The sequence below is a fragment of the Balaenoptera acutorostrata genome, chromosome 6 (genome assembly GCF_949987535.1).
Source record: "Balaenoptera acutorostrata chromosome 6, mBalAcu1.1, whole genome shotgun sequence".
NCBI lineage: Eukaryota > Metazoa > Chordata > Mammalia > Artiodactyla > Balaenopteridae > Balaenoptera > Balaenoptera acutorostrata.
In genome coordinates, this window is record NC_080069.1 from 42,008,513 (window position 1) to 42,028,338 (window position 19,826).

The 19,826-nt window shown below is 34.3% G+C and overlaps 1 protein-coding gene across 3 annotated transcripts in view; it reads left to right on the forward strand.

Moving 5' to 3' along the window:
- GKAP1 (G kinase anchoring protein 1) overlaps positions 1-19,826 on the forward strand; it is an 81,878-nt gene that overhangs the window by 19,861 nt on the left and 42,191 nt on the right. For all 3 annotated transcript variants that reach the window (XM_057549394.1, XM_057549392.1, XM_057549393.1), the window contains exons 5-7: positions 1,061-1,138; positions 4,737-4,860; positions 7,267-7,289. In XM_057549394.1, coding sequence (XP_057405377.1) covers positions 1,061-1,138; positions 4,737-4,860; positions 7,267-7,289 — 225 coding nt within the window. The remainder of the gene's footprint in view (positions 1-1,060; positions 1,139-4,736; positions 4,861-7,266; positions 7,290-19,826) is intronic.

The window sequence follows — 19,826 nt, forward strand, 5'->3', positions numbered from 1 at the left end:
ACCCCACTTACTTTGTGTTTGTTCTCAAATTTTAGTTCCTAGGAGAACAAAAAAGAGTTAGGTCCTTTGCTCCCATCCTGTTGTTGGTGATACCATACACATATTTGTGTGGGTATGGTAGTGGGTGGTATATAGAATTAGGTGATTGGCTGTCTTGCTGGAATCCTAGGACACTGGATTGAATTGTAGTTATTCAAAGGAATAAAGGAAGGGATTATGGACAGACAAAAACAAGCAATGTCCACTAAATTTATGCTTTTATTATACAGTATGCATAGGTCGACACATACATGTAAACAAATCCAAGATGTTTACATGTGGCAGCTATCCTATTCAGCTGCAGATATACCTTATCCCCAAAGGCAGATAACCCAAAGTCCCGTCCAGCCACTGTACCAATTCTGTTTGGCAATTAGGAAAAATAATTCTTAGAGAGTAATTTGTTTGGAGGGTGGCAGAAGCTAGTTATAAGAAGTTAAGGTGAGATTGAGCGGTGAGAAAGAGGTACCAAAAGATACAGATCACAAAGAATCATTAAAGGTAGGGAAGTCATACAAAAGGACTAAAAAGATAGCAGTAAAAAGATGCACTACAATTTTTCTGTAACATCAGGCATATACCAGGACAATTGGTCCCTTATTTAAAGGTTCTATACCTGAATTAGTCTGTATTAAGTAGATGGTATGTTTTATAATGCTTATTGAGTTTTCAGTATTCTTATATTTTTGAGTAATAATCACTGTTATATTTTCTGTGTCCAAAACTAGATACCATCTTTAACATCTATTACAGTGTCAATTCCTTTGTGAGATTTTTTTTTATTACAGTAAAAAGATTATTATACAACAGATAATTGACAATGAGGAAATAAAAATATCAAAATAGTAAGTTTTTGCTTTGGTATCTTCTATGAAACACAGAGTTCTCTACTTTGGCATGGATAGATAACTTTGGAGAACCTAGACTGTTTATTGAAGTACTTGTTTTCTTATCCTGTATATATTGTCGTGTTGTATAATGCTATTATCTGTTTATCGTTAAACTTTCTTTTTATTTTTAGCTGACATCTGAAATGTTTGAAGCAGATCTTGAGAAGGCATTGTTGCTAAGTAAATTAGAATATGAAGAACACAAAAAGGTATTTACACATTTATGGATTTAGATATTTTAGGTTTAAGTGGTCAAAAGTTAGAACCACCCTTCCTGAATTTTGTATAAAAGTTCTTTAAAGTTTGTCCTAAAAATTTATCCTTGTAACAAAGTAATTAACATAAAGTTTTCATGAGATTTCTCCTCAAGTTCTGAGAGATAACAGAAACACGAGCACTAAGCTTTGTCTGGTGATTTGGAATGTTCAGTTAAGAAATTTCTCCAACCAAGATGAAGGGGAGAGAGGAAATGAGGCTAATAGCAGATGATTTATTTTAACTTATTTTAAATGAACATAGAAAATAGTTAAATTTTAAAAATTTAAGTAACTGTGAGTACCGGGGCATCCATTAAGAGACCCTCTGCTAGAGATACACTACTAATTAACTGAAGTAAATAGAAGGACATTTCTGATAATTTGGCCTTGTAAATTCAGCATTTATCACTAAGCTCTGATATTGGGCTGTGTGTTGAAATGCATTCTACAGCTTGTAACTGTAGGGACATTTACGCAAAAAGTAGTGTTTGTTTCCCTTTTCTATGTTTAAATTGAGCATTTATATCATCTCCATATTATTTAACATTGTAGTCCTTTACATATTTTGGGAATTTTTTTTGGTCTGTAAAGTTTATTCAACTTGTGATTACTCAGTGGTTGATCATAAATGGCCTCTGGTCATGCTTAAGGGCCTTTATACTATGTCATTGTACACTAGCTTCTTCACTCAAGAGGAAGGGAGGAGAGGAATTAACATTTACAGTAGATGATTTTGCTATTTATTTATAGCTCAAGGGAAGAGGATGAAGGTTGCCGTTAGACTGGACTTGGTACGCTATATGTGTTAGTTTCATTTTCCATGTCCCTATTCCTGTTATCCAGAATAATCAAGAATAACTATAATCCTTGTTGTTACTTGTCCGTTTAGACACAAAACTGGCAATTACAAAAGTGGATACAGCTAGCTTTACTATGATTTAATCATTTAAATGGACTTTCACATTACACTGGAAAAATCCTTCTGACTTGCCCAGTTTGAAGATAAAATTTATCAAAAAGAATATTATCATACAATGATGATTTGTTGTTGTTAGATATATGTCTACATTCTAAAGCTAAAAGGATTAGCTGTACCTATGGAGAAGGAGTAGAGTAGATGGTATTGGTAAAATATGCTCCCAGCCAGTTTTCTTGGCGCATAGGCCTGGTACCTAAAAGCATAGGTTTTATCAGGCTATAATGACTCTCAGAGAATGGAGAAACTCCTTTTGTATGTGATGGCTAGTTTGATATGATTACATTGATGTAGCCATTGAGTTTTAAGTCAATATTCCAATAAAATAACTATAATTATTTTAGCCTAAGGATTTTTATAATAGCTAAGGTGTGGGATGGCATTTTCTATCCTGTCACTCATTCACCAGTTATTTTTTTGACTAGCTAAAATTTGCTAGGCATACAGTCCAAAGATAAAGACATGGTCCAAGCTATTGAGTTCAGTGGAAGGAGACACACCCATAATTGTAGTGTATAGTATTGAGAGATTTTATGTTTTCAGTGCAGTGGGAATTCAGGAAGATAGAAGAATTTTCTGTGCTTTTGATGGGGGTGGGTTTTAGGAAAGGATTCTTTTTTTTTATTTGATAAATTTGAATGTTACAATTTGTAAATTTAAGGTGTACAGTGTGTTACTTTGATACATTTATATATTTTAATATGATTGCCAGTGAAGCAATATTTATCATATTACAGCATTGTAGTATAGTATTATTGACTATATTCATTATATTTTGCATTGGATCTCTATGGTTTATTTATTACTCATTATAAGTTTGTATACTTAAACACCATACCCCCATCCCCATCCCCTGGTAACCACCATTTTACTCATTTTATTTTAACAGGTTTGACTTTTTTTTTTTTAATAGATTCCACATATAAGTGATATCATACAGTACTTGTCTTCCTCTGTCTAACTTATCTCGCTTAGCATAATGTGCTCAAGGTCTATCCATGTTGTCACAGATGGCAGGATACCTTAGGAAAGCGTTCTTAAAGAGGAGTCTGTACTCAATGTATTAGAAGTTCAGCAGTAGGCAAGAGAAAGTAGGCATTCTCAGGGAAGGAGTGACAAGTATATAAGACATGTACACATGAAAAAGTAGCATTTTGAAAAACTATAATTTACGGGCCTAGAGTTGCTGGAGATACTGCCACCAGAATAGAATATAAATAACCTCATGTACAGGCTAAGGAGATTGAGTTTTATACATTTGTTGGCAGAGAGCTATTGAATATTTTTAACTTTCAGATTGATTACAGGTTTTCATTTTAGAAACTTATGCCGTAACAGTGTAGAAGATGAATGGAGGGGCTAAAATTAGAGAGTGTTGCAGTGTCAAGCTAGAGAAGACAGGGGAAGTGACAGAAGGTATGAATAAATGAGAATAGATTTAAGAGATCTTTAGGAGATAAACTCAACAAGACCTAGGGACTAATTTGCATATGAAGTGTATAGGAAGAATAAGCAAGGATGACTGAAGTTTCTAGCCTAGACAGTTGTGTAGATGATGGTGGCATTAAGCCAGGTACTTACTAGAAGATCAAGTAGGGAAGGCAGGGTGAACATATTTAGTTTGCAGATGTTTATTGAACATTCTATTTGAGTACATACACAAGTCATCAGGTAGAACTTTAAATTTTGAGTTTGAGGAACAACAGATATAAAGCATAAGAAGAATAGGTTAAGAATGGAATAATGGTAAACAGCGGCTGCATTTTTAAGAATATAGTTGGGGAAAGAGAAACCAGTGAAGGAGACTTAAGAATAGTGAGAAGTGTATTGAGAAAACCAAGAGATGCTTGAAAAAATAATGTCTTTGGGTTTGGCATTGAAGAGGAGGTTGACTTTAATTTTAGTGTCAGAGACTAGCAGAATCCAGATTTCAGTGTGGTTAAGAAAGGAAATTGAGGGGCTTCCCTGGTAGTGCAGTGGTTGAGAATCTGCCTGCCAATGCAGGGGACATGGGTTCGAGCCCTGGTCTGGGAAGATCCCACATGCCGCGGAGCAACTAGGCCCGTGAGCCACAACTACTGAGCCTGCGCGTCTGGAGCCTGTGCTCCGCAACAAGAGAGGCCGCGATAGTGAGAGGCCTGCGCACCGCAATGAAGAGTAGCCCCCGCTTGCCGCAACTAGAGAAAGCCCTCGCACAGAAATGAAGACCCAACACAGCCAAAAATAAATATAAAAATAAATAAATTAATTAAAAAAAAAAAAGAAAAAAAAGAAAGGAAATTGACTGTAGATTATTGTGTTAAGTTTGGTCCTGAAATGAAGAAGAAGAGGGTGGCAACTAGGAGTTACAGACCAAGGAATAGCTTTTTATTTTTATTTTAGTGTTTAAGAGGGAAGAGATTGAGTGTATAAATAAACAGGTGTCTTTTTATACGGTTTGGCTAGCCTATGTTTTGATTTTCTTATTTGCCTCTTATCTTTAAAAAATAAAACTTTAAGAAACATATTGCCCATTGGTTAGTTGATTTTACTAGTGTTAAACCGAGCTTAATTATTGTTGGTAATTTTTTTTAGGAATATGAAAATGCTGAAAATGCATCAACTCAGTCAAGGGTTATGAATAAAAAAGACAAAAGAAAGACTCATCAGGGAAAAGACAAACCTCTCACAATATCACTAAAAGAGTTTCAATCTGAAGGTAATATACGTATGAAATCTATTACACTAGAGAAGCTATTCTTAGTCCTTGTATAATTTCATTTTCAGTACCTCTCTAATTTTTAAAATAAGTAAAGATTGTTTTATTAATATGTTACTTAGAATGTAAAAAATGTAAACCTGCTTGAAAATAAACTATTTGGGGGTTAAAGTAATTTAAAATCAGTCATTAAAACCTCATAAAATTTCAATAAGAATTTATCTTTATGTATTTCTGAATTTGTTCCTTTTCTAAAACTCACTGAAAATAAAAATTGGTATTTGTAGTTTTTGAGTCATCTTGAAACATATTATTGTCCTTATACATAAATTGATTTGGCTTACACTAGACCAGGAATAGTATTTTCAGATTTCATCCATTATTGGTCAACCTCTTCAAGTTATCTGGAACTATATCTTAGAAAATTAAAACGTAAATTTTTAGAATGAGACTTATTACCAGAAATCTCTTTATAACATCATTTGTATTGGTTTTATTGAACAAAGAAGACAGAAGGAAATTATACCATCCACTGAACTTTTGAAGACAGAGCACAAAGCACATTATTTTTGAAATGGGAAATGGTGAAAACTCTTAAGTCTGTGCTGTATAATATGGTAACTACTATTCATGTGTGGCAATTTAAAGATCAGTTAATTAAAATGAACTAAAATTTAAAATTCCTTAGTTGCATTAGCCACATTTGGTGCTCAGTAGCCACATGTAACTAGTAGCTTCAATGTTAGACAGCACAGGTATAGAACATCACTGTCATCACAGAAAATTTTGATGAAGAGTGCTGTGCTATACCAATCAGAATAGTTGCTAACCGGATAAACAACAAGGTCCTACTGTATAGCGCAAGGAACTGTATTCAAAAAGAAAAAAGAATAGTTGCTGACCAAATGAACAGCTGTTTCTTCATTGACCAAGAAGTCAGTTTGACTCATATGAATTTAAGCTTAATACATTGGGCATTTGTTCCATGAGGATTAATAAGACCATAGCAATAATCTAAGAAAAACCAAAACCCCAAAGTACTTTACTGTTTTCAGAAACAAGCCTACCTGTGAAGTTAGGAATAAATTTAAAGAATCATACTGTTTTCATTTAAGGATGAGAAAACTTTTCCCTATAGTCTGCTTCTCTTAAGTTGCTTTGTTTCGGGGTTAAAAAGAACAGATACATGTTAAATTTCCAACTTTAGTAAGAAAGATTTTAATATAAGAATTATGTCATTAAAAACTAGGCAGAGACATGAAAAGAATGCTTTTTAAAACTTCTTTATTTTTCATATGTTTAAGTACTATGTAAATTTATTAGATGCATTGAGAAAGACATTAGTGTGATACTGTTAAAGGGAAGCTGTACAACTATTTCAAAACATGATTAACACAGTCATAGTTCTTCCTTGGGTTTCTGGCATCACATTGTATACTAGGTAGAACATGCTAGAAGAATGACTGGATAACCCACCAGGATTTGGTAGTTTGACCTGAGACATGTGATTTTGACATTTACTGGACTCTATTCTGATCAACAGATGCTTTAGAGAACTGGACCAGCTTTTAGATTCTCAAATAGATTTCTCATAAGAAGCTATGCTATTAAATTATTTTTAGTCCTTGAGAATGGAAAATTTCTGCTGTGCACGAGAAGCATTGTTAAATATTAGATATCCTGATCATCTCCAATTTAAGAACACTTGCTACCTATTTGTACTTTAGTTCAACCTTATATCTGTGTGGATTCCCTATGTCTTCCTTGTAATCACTTCCCAGAAATACTGTGTTGTTACTAAGTCAATGATTTGTTTAATTTGGATATAGTTATGCCATCTTTTTTGTATTCACTTATAAACATACATTAATTTTTAGGATTTTTTTCACAGTATTATCAAATCACTATGATATGTATTTTTAAAATTTAAAAAAAACTAGGTAATAGTTTTGAAGGACACAAATTACTATTCTACCTTTTATTTTATTCCACAAAGGCAGTGATCTGTACAATTTTTACAGTAACAGTACCCTGTGATTGATTTTAGACATACTTACCCCCCTGCAAGTTCTTCCTCCGCAAAATTATGTGAGACCACAAATCTAAAATATATGGGATTCAAATGTTTAAAATTTAATAATACCCCTTGGTATGGGTGGCATTTACTGGGATATAAGTCTTTTAAGCTGAGCAAATTAGTAATTATATGGTAAATTTTAACATCATATCCCTAGAAAAGTAAATTCTGATGTGAGTCCCAGACAACCCCCAAATGTCTTCTGTAACTCTTATTATAATTTTGAAATTCTTTTCAATAACTTTGTTTAAATATTTTTTACATACTGAAATATTTTATATGTTTACGTCCTTCAGTGAAGTCTCACCATTTTTTTTTTTCATTTACAGATCACATTAGTAAAAAGACTGAGGTAAGTATTATTATAACCATCTTTATTCTAGAAAACACTTGATGGTTTTTTTGGTTTGTTTTTTATTTATTTATTTATTTATTTTTGGCTGCATTGGGTCTTTGCTGCTGCGTGCGGGCTTTCTCTAGTTGCAGTGAGCGGAGGCTACTCTTCGTTGCAGTGTGCAGGCTTCTCATTGTGGTGGCTTATCTTGTTGCAGAGCACGGGCTGTAGGCACACGGGCTTCAGTAGTTGTGGCTCGCGGGCTCTAGAGCGCAGGCTCAGTAGTTGTGGCGCACGGGCTTAGTTGCTCCGTGGCATGTGGGATCTTCCCGGACCAGGGCTCGAACCCGTGTCCCCTGCGTTGGCAGGAGGATTCTTAACCACTGTGCCACCAGGGAAACCCACTTGATGGTTTTAAGAATGATACTTTAGTGTTTAGCAGTAAGTCTGTTTTGAGACATAGCTATTTAACCCATTAGCTTGTCATGAATGAATTCAATCCTGTCTCTGGCAATTAAAAGGATATAAAGTACATTACAGTAGAATAAAAATACTATTTGCATGCAGTATAATATCGTTTGACTTTAGCATCCTAATTGTTGTGTGTCTGAAGGTTACCACATGTAAGCTTAAAATTTTAGGGAAAAGTGGTGTAACGCTTCAATCTTTACTAAAAAACATCCTGAAACCATGACTCAGGATATTTTGGAATTATGGAAGTTGTGAGGTAAGCTGTGATTTTATAGTTTATATCTGTGGATAAGATAACCTGATCATATATTTCTCTTACCATTCACCATTAGAGGGTAGTGCAGCCTACACATAATTTCCTAGTGTTATTGATTACTTTTTTTCTTTTAAGACTCTAATACAGCCTCTATAAACCTTTTAGAATTGGAAGATACTACTATAAAATCTCTTCTAATATTGAGGAAGTTACTAATAAAATGTTAGAGTTCTTTTGACTTCTTTAGGTAATAATTGAAAGTTTCATTATTCTTCTGTTACATATTATTCTTGTTAGTAATTCCATTAATTGATTTTTTTAATGGTCACATGTTCCTTGATTTCACTTTAGAACGCATACATGGTTTTGAGCATTTTTTGTTGTTGTTGTTTTAGGTGTTTTCTTGAAAGGTCAGGGAAATGAAATCCATCTCTGAGAAAACCACATCTAAGTAACTCTGACTATATTAATAATATAGTCCTCAACTATGCACACAAGCACAAAATTGATTTGTTGTTAGACAGATGATAGAAATTCTTTTAAAGTTATTTACAAACCACTGTCACTGTTTTTAGATTAAAATTTAAATGACTGCAAATATAGACTGAGTATTAATTATATGTTTGAAAGTGGAAAACATGTACTTTTGGACTGATTTCAATTTTTTTTTACCCATTGATTTATTTGGAGGATAGTTTTATGCAAATGAGAAAGCAGATACAAATGGTACACCCTGTTCTTAAGATACTACCAGCAACTGGTAGTGGAGGGAAAAATAATTTTTATAAACTATTCATGCTTGCTTTTTCTTCTTCACTGATTTGAAAGAAAAAAATGCAGACTGACAGGATCTCATCTATTTAATATATTTAACCCAAGTTGTATTTAAACAAGCATAGGTATGTGACATAGCATATGTTTTGTCTCTCATTATAGTTTTAGAGCTGTCTATTGTTAAATAATTTGATGTGTAATAAAATTCACTTTGAGTAATCCTGATGATTAAGACATTTTAAACATTTGTAAATGCATTCTAATTATAATTTATTTCCTACATAACTATTTTAAGAAATTGGTCAAAAGAATATGTAATTCACATTATCCTATGACACTTGTTAAAAATATACCAAAGTTATGTTGTATTTCTGTTAGTATTATTATTCATTTTCTCGGGACTTGGATATTTAAATGTGCAGTGGTTATGCCATTGTTCTAGGAATTTAGAAAAACTTTTTTCTGGAGAGTTAAAAAAATAAGTCTGAAAAAAATTATCATTTCAACTCTAAAATGAGATATGTTTTCTACTCCTAAAAATGTACTAATTTTTGTTACCTTGTATGCTCAATAATTGACTTAATTCTTTCCATATTTAATATGTCACTTATGCCAAGAGATTTTTTCCCATGGGTACTCTAAAATTCCCAACCTCTGTCGAGAGCAAAGGCATGGTATCTTAGCCATCCCCTTTTAAGTCAGGAGTTTACTGGGTAAAATTCAAAAAAGAAGAGATGTTTACTTTATTGCTTGGTGAGGATGAGTACTTGAACTGCCTGTATATTTCTGTAGCTGCTAGCTAAATGTGTTCTCAGGTTAATTTCGTCATTCTCCCTTTTCTTTCTCCATCCATCTTGGTTAAGTGTTATTAATCTCAGTGTTTTCTTTTCAGTCCCAGTTCTTTTTAATCTCTCTCACCCTAAAACAATTGGAATAAAAATGACACTTGTAGGAGTAGAAGGTGGGAACAATTAAATTTTCTTCTTTGGATGTCCAGGAGATGTTACACTGTTATATCAGTACCCTCCCCATTATTCGCTGCAATAGTCAAGAAGATCCCAAGAGAATTCTAGACAAGCAGAGTGAATAATAGAATAGGTGCTCTTAAAAACCTCAAATAATCATGCCTTTAAGGAATATTACTTGATCCTTAAAGTTTTTTTGTTTTTAATTTTAACTTGTTGCCTTTTTAAGTGTCAGTGCTTCTGGATAGAGTATCACATAGCTACTCCTTTCTCTTTAGTCCCACTTTTATCAGGCCTTCCCAACTCCAGTCCTTCTAATGCCACTGAATAACTTTAAAAATTTTAGTGATCATCATATGTCTTGCAGTCTAAAAGGTCAAGTCTTCAATAAGCCTAAATAGACTACCTCTAGAAGAGAATGCAAGAAGTTGTAACAGTGGTTGCCAAAGGGTGGGGAAGAAGGGGTTCCTGGGACAGGGATAGGAGAAAGGCTTACTTTTCACAATATAAGCTGTTGAATTTTCTATCTAGTCTATGTACTACCTATTAAAATTTTATATTAAAAAGAAAAAGCACTGGGTGAGAGAAAGAACCGGGGAAGAACCCCAGTCCTGTGTGGCTCCACAGCCTGTTTCTTTTTTATTGGGCTGTGCTTTCAGCATGTCTGCCTTGGATATATGAGCTTGTATAAATAATTTATTCATTTTAGATCCTAATTATATTAGCTAAAAAGTAAGATGTGGGATCTGTTGATTTCTAAAATGATGATAAGTGGTCAGTGTGTGATTGAAATAAATATTATATGCTAAAAAATGAACCCTGTAGTTAATACTACCAAAACACAGGAGAATAGCAATAATAGATCATTAAATTCTAAAAACAAATTCTCCCTAGCTTTAAAAAATCTCACCTAAAATCTGACTTTACCTAAGCAATTCAGCCTATATCCTACCCCTCTCAATGTCCTGAATCCATTTTTCTTCCCATGCCTTTCCTTATTCATGTTTATTATATTTGTTAGCTCTCTTGGTTATAAGTAACAGAAGCTGAACTCAACTGAGCATAAGCAAGAAAGGAGACACTTACTTGGTTCATATAGCCAAACCATGGAAGAATAGGGAAAGAACTGGCCTCATAGTTACTGGAGCCATGGATTTTATATAGCCTTAGGATAGTTCATTTTTCTCCCAAGTCTCAGTTGCCATTTATGGCCTCACCTCATGGCAGTTCACATGGTTACTGGGGGACCTCAGGGTTATATCATTATAGGATTTCCTATAAACTATTAATTAGCTCTTGAGGCTTGATAGAGTGAAGTTCAGGTGTTTTTTGTTGTTGTTTGTTTTTTGGAGAAGAAGGGAGCAAAAGTATTTCCTGGGTGGTGTGTCACACTTCCTGTCATCTCAGCATCAGGGGGCATATAATGTCTGGTTATTGTTATGTTAAAATTGATGAGTGGTTCTATCATTCTCCAGTAAAAGGAATCACAATTTCTTGGAGAAATGGCTCTGCTTCTAGGGCTGCAACAGGGTATATAGAAGATGAGTCCGGAGCATCTTGTAGTGCCAGAAAATAAGGAAGTGCTCAAAAAAACAAAAGGATAGGCTTGGGGCATATCAGAGGGACATAGGAACCAACCTGGAATACTTTGCAATGGCCAGAGCTGGGACAATATGAGAAACAAAATAAAATCCCTGAGTTGATACTAATATAAATAAGTTATTTGAATAAATGAGAGACAAGAGACAAATCTCCCATATAGAAAATTTGCAGTAACTTATATGATTTATTCCCCCCCCAGGAGAGGGAGCTTAACTCCCTCCGCTCCCCTTGAGTGTGGCCTGTATTTAGTAACTTGCTTCTAAAGATAAAGTACAGAAAGGGAGGGAAAATAACTACACTGGAGAAACCTGGCAAACACAGCCTTGACCAGGTGATCAATGTTATATTATTAGTGATAAATCATGTTGATAGCATGTACCCTTGATACGATGTGAAGAGAATGGCCTATTCCTCTGTGGGTTTCCCCCTAAAAACACATGTCTAATCATGAGAAAAACATCAAACAAACCCATGTCAAGGGATGTTCTACAAAATACCTGACCAGTATACCAGTATGACTTGAAAATATCAAGGTCATCTAAAACAAAGTCTGAGAAAATGTCATGGGTCAGAGAAGGCTAAGGAGACAGGGTAACTAAATGTAATATATCCTGGATGGGATCTTGGAACAGAAAAAAGACATTAGGGAAGAACTGCTTCTAGGGAAATCCAGATAAAGTGTGGAGTCTAATTATAGTAATATACCAATGTTGGTTCCTTAGTTGTAACAAATGTACCATAATAATGTAAGAAGTTATCAACCGGGGAAACTGGGTGAGAGATATATGGAAACTTTGTACTATGTGAAACTTTTCTGTAAATCTAAGACTATTCTGCAATTAAAAGTTTATTTTAAAAATTGATTAGTGGGTTCAGGTTTGTGAGCCAATATAAAGTTTCCCATCTGACTTTCACATGATGCTTTTAGTAGCTATTAATGATTTTTTGCTTGATCATAATTATTTCTTTAGAGCTTGTTCTTCATTAAATTTAAATTTATTGCTTCAGGAATACATGCATACAGTAATAATTGAATGATAAAGTTTATGAAACCAGTAGTATCCCAGCTATTGTCATTCCCTTACTACATTTTAAAGTCCTTCTCATATTTCAAGATTGACTCTGTGTCAAGCCATGCAAGAGTATTTAGAGTTCTTCTGAACGTGCTGTGTTTTTTCATACTACCTTGTCTCCCATGTATTCTTCCCTTCCATCTTTCTCAGTGGTGTCTTGTCCGTGGATAGTTGTTAGTTCTTGTGAGGAGCAGTGAAATCAGGAACAACCTATGTCACCATCTTGATGATGTCACACCCTTTCCATCTTTTTTTATTTGGCTAACTGTGCATCAGAACTTGGCCGAAGAGTCACTTTTTCCTGGAAAGGTTCACTAATCATGGTCTTATTTAGATGCCCAAACATCCTGTGTATTCTTAATATCACTCAACACCCTGTTTTATCATTGTTTTGTTTCTTCACTAGAATTTGAGTTCTTGGAAGTCTACGACCATATCTTAGTGCTTTAATTTCTTTAGTAGTCCTAACTCCTTTCACATAGTAGGTAATGTAAATGAATGTTGGTTGATGAGTGAATGTTCTGCTTTCCTTCTAAAACTTTCTCTAGCCTTTTTTGGTCTGCTGCTTCTGTGTATTTTTATCACACTATAACAGAAGCATATAGGTTTTAATTCCTCTGCCAGTTCAAGCACATTGTTAGGGGCTTCATGGAGTTCTGCATTAAGAAGAATTTTAAGACTGCATCCTTGCTCAGCAAGAAAAAGTGCCACACTATCAGTTAATTATGTTTGCCATTTATAAAAGAGGAAGAAGTGGCTGCATGCTTTACAGGTATTTGCCATCCCTGATGTGTATAGAAGAGTGCTTAATTATTGTGTTTATTATTATATCATGTGTTGGTTTTTGTCTTTCACAGTAAATTGTGAGTTCCATGAGAGTAGCTGATATGTAGCATAGTACTAATTGCATAGTAAGGGTTTAACAAATAATTATTTCAAGTCAAATTCAAGACTTGAGTTCATCAGGGTCTGTTGTAGGGGAAAGAAGAAAGTAGACTTATCCTATATATACTGTCATCTTTAATACTATGCTTATATAAAGAACACCATTATTTTGATTTCCTTCTGGAATAAATTCAAAGCAGTCAAGTGTGGCAAAAGAGGAATAACATACAGATGGAACATTTTGAGGTTTACATGTTACTGTATATTAAGGTATCTTAAAACTATTTTGGGGGGTTTTTTCTTTGTTTCTTTTAACTGTAAAGATGGGAGGCTATTCTTCTAAGAGTTGGCTTGGAGCCCTTAGAAATATGAAAAGAATTGTTAATCAGTGCATTTATACTTGTCAGTTTACTCTATAAATGATGTGTTCTTCAGATAGGAAACAGGTACTCAGTGGGAAGCTAGGTTTGTTTACTAATTGAACTATAATTTGCACACAATAGAAAGTACCAGTCTTAAGTGTGCAGTTTGATGAGGTTTGACAGATACATAAAGTTATATGACGTACATTTCTATCAAGATAAAGAACATTTTCATTACATTACAAAAAATTCCCTTCGGCCCCATCGCAGTCATTCTCTCATGCCCTCCCCTGCCCCCCACAGGCAACCACTTTTGTGATTTCTACCATCATAGATTAGTCTTGCCTCTTTATTTAAAATAAAGCATACAGTATGTTATTCTTTGGTCTGGCTCTTACCCTCAGCAAAATGTTTGAAGATTCATCCCTGTTGTTGTGTAGGAGTGGCTTTTTCCTTTTCATTGTTAAATTATATTCTGTGGTGTAAATGTATCACAGTGTGTTTGTTTATTCATCTTGTTGATGAACATTTAGTTTGTTTCCATTTTTTGACAGTTACGAATAAGGCTGCTATGACATTTTCAAAAACAGCTTTATCAAGGTATAATTTATGGATACTATAAAAGCTATCCATTTTAAGTGTACTATTCAGTGGATTTTAGTATATTTACAGAGATGTATAGCCATTACCATAATCTAATTTTGGATTATTTCCATCATCCCCAAAAGAAACCTCGTGCCCGTTACCTATACCCCTTTTGCCCTATCCTCCCCTCTCACCTGGCCTAGGCAACCACTAATCTATGTTCTGTTTCTATATATTTGCCTATTCTGGACATTTTGTATGAATGGAGTCATAAAATATGTAGTCTTTTGTGACTTCTTACACTTAGCATGATGGTTTTTAAGTTCATCCATGTTGTAGCATGTATCAGGACATGCTACAGTTCCTTTATATTGTTAATAGCATTCCATTGTATTTAATTTTATTTCTGTATTCATGAGTTGGACATCTGGGTTGTTTCCACTTTTTTGGTTATTGTGAATAATGCTGCTATGAACATTTGTGTACAGGTTCTTTTATGAACATGTGTTCAATTCCTCTTAGGTAAAAACCTAAGAATGAAATTGCTGTGTCATGGGGTAGATGTAACTGTAAGAAACTACTAAAGAGTTTTCCAAAATGGCTGTGCCATTTTGCACTTGTGGACGTATAGGTGGGAGTTTGTGAAATAAAGAAAGTTATTTTTGCATTCCTTGCAGGGAGGCTGACAAAAGGTTTTTTATGATGCTAGTCTTAGTTCCTTGCACTAAACTTTAAATGAAAAACATTTTCAATAATTATTTGTATTCCTCTGTGCCAGTAACAGCAGAAAGTGTAATTTAAAAGCAAAATGCGGGACTTAACCTGGTGGTACAGTGGTTAAGCCTCTGCGCGCCCGCTGCAGGGGGCCCGGGGTCAATCCCTGGTCAGGGAACTAGATCCCGCATGCTGCAACTAAAGAGCCCGCATGCCACAACTAAGATCCTGCACGGGACAACAAAGATCCCATGTGCCACAACTGAGACCCAGTGCAGCAAAATAAATGAATAAATAAATACTTTTTTAAAAAGCAAAATGCTTTTTACAATAATAGATTATAATAATACTTAGACATAAATCTAATAAATGATCTGTGAGACCTATATTGGGAAAATTATAAAACTTTATTGAAAGATAGTAAAGACTTAAATGGAGACACATACCATGTTCATGGATTGGCAAACTTATTATAAAGGGGTCACTTTTCCTGAAGTTAATCTATAAAATCAGTGTAATCCCAATCAAAATCACAATTTAGTTTTTAAAATAAAAATGAAATCACTTCTAAAAATTAATGTGAAAGTGCAAAGGACCAAAAATAGCCAAAATGCTCTTGAGGAAGAAAAAGGTAGGAGGACTTGAGCAATCACATATCCAAGATTTTTTTTTATAAAACTAATAATTAATACTGTAAGGATTTGGCACAGTGATAGACAAATAGACCATTAGAACAAAATGGCCATAAACAGACCAACCATGTGTGTACCCTTGATTTATAACAGAATGATGTGGAGTATTACTGGGAAAAGGATGTACTTTTTAGAATAAGTGGGTTTTGGGGGGCCAGCTGAATATATTTATGGAAAAAAGGGATTGGATTATTCACATCATACACAAAAATTCATCCACAGTGGATCAAAGACCTAAAAGTCAAAGGCAGTGTTCTAATTCTTTTAGGTGCAAATATAAGAAGAATATGATTTTAGGGTAAGGAAGACACAAAACCCACTAGATTTAAATTTATACATTGAATCAAGGACTTCTTTTCATCAAAGTATATTAGAAAAGTGAAAGGATGATCTCCAGAGTAGGAAAAGATTTTTTTCCAAAGAAGAACTCAATTGAAGAATGGGTGGAAAAACAAGTACTCACAAAAGAGGATATTTACCTGTCCTTAAAAACATACAAAAAGATGTTCACCATCTTTTGTGATCAGGGAAATGCAAATTAAAACCACAGTGAGACAATTATTTATCCTCCATGTTGGCAAAAATCAGAGTCTGATGATTTGAAGTGTTGCTGAGGATACAGCATAATGAATAGTATGCTGCTTATGAAGAGGTAACCTGTTATAAACAGTTTGGTCCAACATAGTATTGGATGTCCTAGTCAGGGCAATTAGTCAAGAAGAAGAAATAAAAGGCATCCAAATTGGAAAGGAATTCATAAAACTGTCATTGTTCACAGATGACATGATATTACAGTTGACCCTTGACCAATGCAGGGGTCAGGGGTGACAATCCTCCGCTTAGTCAAAAATCCATGTATAGGGACTTCCCTGGTGGCGCAGTGGTTAAGAATCCGCCTGCCAATGCAGGGGACATGGGTTCGAGCCCTGGTTCGGGAAGATCCCACATGCCGCGAAGCAACTAAGCCCGTGCGCCACAACTACTGAGCCTGCACTCTAGAGCCCGCGAGCCACAACTACTGAAGCCTGTGTGCCACAACTACTGAAGCCCGCGCGCCTAGAGCCTGTGCTCTGCAACAAGAGAAGCCACCACAATGAGAAGCCTGCGTCCCGCAACAAAGAGTAGCCCCCACTCACTGCAACTAGAGAAAGCCCGCGTGCAGCAGCGAAGACCCAATGCAGCCACAAATTAAATAAATGAATAAATAAATTTATAAAACAAAAACAAAAAACAAACAGACAAAAATCCATGTATAATATATAGTTGGCCCTCTCTATACACAGTTCCTCCATATTAGAGGTTCCTCTGTGTTTGGAGTTCTGCATTCACAGATTCAGCCAACAGTAAATCATGTAGTACTATAGTATCTACTGTTGAAAAAAAATTCACGTATAAGTGGACCCATGTGATTCAAACTCGGATTGTTCAAGGGTCAACTGTAATATAGAAAACCATAAAGACTTCACCAAAAAACTGTTAGAACTAATAAATGAACTTTGCAGGGTACAAAACCAAGATACAGAAATGTTTTTCATTTCTATGCCCTAATAACGAGCTATCAGAAAAATTAAGAAAACAATCCCATTTGCAATTGTATCAGAAAAATAAAATACCGAGGAATAAATTTAACCAAGGAGGTGAAAGACCTGTACACTGAAAACTACAGGAGTACCCTAGGAGATACTGCTGGTTTGGTTCCAGACCACCACAATAAAGCAAATGCTGCAGTAAAATGAGTCACACGAATTTTTGGTTTCCCAGTGCATATAATTATGTTTACACTATACTGTAGTCTGTTAAGTATGCAATAGCTTTATGTCTTTTAAAATGTTCATACATTAATTAAAAAATATTTTACTGATAGAAAATGCTAACCATCATCTGACAATACAGGATTGCTATAAACTTTCAGTTTGTCAAAAACGCAGTATCTGTGAAGCGCAATAAAGCAAAGCACAATAAAATGAGGTATACCTGTATTCTATTACACGGGTCCATTTATTCCTGTGCTAATATTGCAATGTGCTCATCACATCATAATGTCTTATATATGAAAGAGCAAGGGACAGTTGTTAGTCATTAGAAAAATCAAATTGGATCTCTACCTTCCATCATACATTAAAATCTGTTCCACACAGATTAAATACTTGTATATGAAATACAAATTATACCACCCTTAGAACTATAAAATATAGGGGAATATGTTTCTGACCTGGGGGTAGGGGAAAACTTAACAAAAACACTATAAAATGAAAGATTGTTAAATTGGGTGCTGTTCAAAATAAGTAACTTATTTTCCACAAAAATACTAAAAAGAATTTAAAAGACAAGGCACAAATTGAGAGAAGCTATTTTCGAAACATGGAACTGATCTCTATCTCTATTAGTGTCCAGGTACATAACAACTGTCACATGGTTAAAAAAGAGATTGTTGTCTTGTTTTCTTACTGTCTCATAGGATAAAAATTTTTTAAAATAGGTAAGAGACATCAGGCATTTTACAAAACAGGGAAAAATTAATAGCAAAAAACATGAAAAAAATGTCCAACTTTGCTACTGTTGGAGAAATGCACATTAAGACCACACTGAGATACCATTTTTTTCCCCACTCAGCAGGTAGGCAAAAATTTTGAAGTTTGGAAATACCGAGATTCAGAGGTTATAAATCAAGGGAGTTATGGATCAGTTTACATTGGTGGAAGTGTAAATTAGTACAAATATTTTGTATAAGTTTGGTGTTCTTGGAAATTTGGATATACATTATAACCCCGGAGTCAATAAACTTCTGTAAAGGGACAGGTAGCAAATATTTTAGGCTTTGGGGCATATCAAATCTTTTTCACAACTACTGAACTCTGCTACTGTAGTGTAAAAGCAGCCATAGGCAATACATAAATGAGCATGGATGTGTTCCAATAAAATTTTATTTACAGAAAACTGCAACAGGCCCCTTTTGGGCCATAGTGTGCTGACCACTGATAAGACTTACCAGTTCTCATATAGGTATACATACCCTAGAGAAACCTTCCCATGTGTCCTGGGAACTGTACTTGAATGTTTATAAATGTGTAATAGCCCAGCCAAAAAAAAAAAAAAAAAAACATGGAAAGATCCAAATGTTAATCTTCAGTAGAATGAATAAATTTTAAATATAATCACACAATGGTTTATGCAGTAGTGAAAATTAATGTATAGCTCTAGGCAACAAAATGGATGAATCCAAAAGAGAATGTTAAGTGAAAATGTCTTAGAACTATGTCAAAGTGATACCAATTTTATAAAATGTAAAATCAAGCAAAACTAAACACTCTTGCCAAAATTGTTTAAGCTATATATAAATCAAGCCTGAAGATCTGACTTCCATTTTACAGGAAATATAGGGATTAGATGTACAGGTTAACTGATACCTAATGGAAGCAATCAGGCAAATCTAGAAGATGGACATTTTGTAGGACAACTGGCCTGGTCTCTTCAGCAAGAAAGTATTATGGAGAAGAAAAGGTGGGCTGTGGAGAGGAGAGGTTCTGGATTAAAGGAGATTTAAGAATGACCAAATGTAATGTTTAGACCCAAATTAGATTAGCAATAGAAGACATTTTTATACAATTGAATAAATTTAAATATGAAGTAGGTATTAAGGAGTATTTTTGTTAGGTGTGATGACATTATGGTTAAATTAGAAAATTTATTTTTTGTAGCTAGCTGCATGTGAATTTTAAGATGAAATGTCATGATGTCAATACTTTACTGTAAAATACCTAAGCAAAAAAGGGGGTGGGATAAATTGTTAAGGAAGATCTTAACAATTGTTAAAACTAGGTGTAGAGTATATGGGTGAAAAATTTCATAATAAAAAGTAAAACAAGCAAAATGAAAATATATTCTTTCCTGTTACATCTATAAGACAACAATAAAAGATGGAAATGATAAACACTAAATTTGTTACTCTTTTGGAGGGCACATGGTATGGGTAATAGTCTAGTTTTTAAGTAAAATAGTGGAATAATGGGTGTCCTTTTTTAAAAAAAAAGCTTTACTGAGTTATAGTTTACGTACTATAAGATTCACCCATCGTTAAGTATATAATTCAATAATTTATAATAAATTTAAAGAACTGTGCAACCATAACTATAGTCTAAATTTAGAACATTTCTATCATCCCCCCAAATTCCCTTA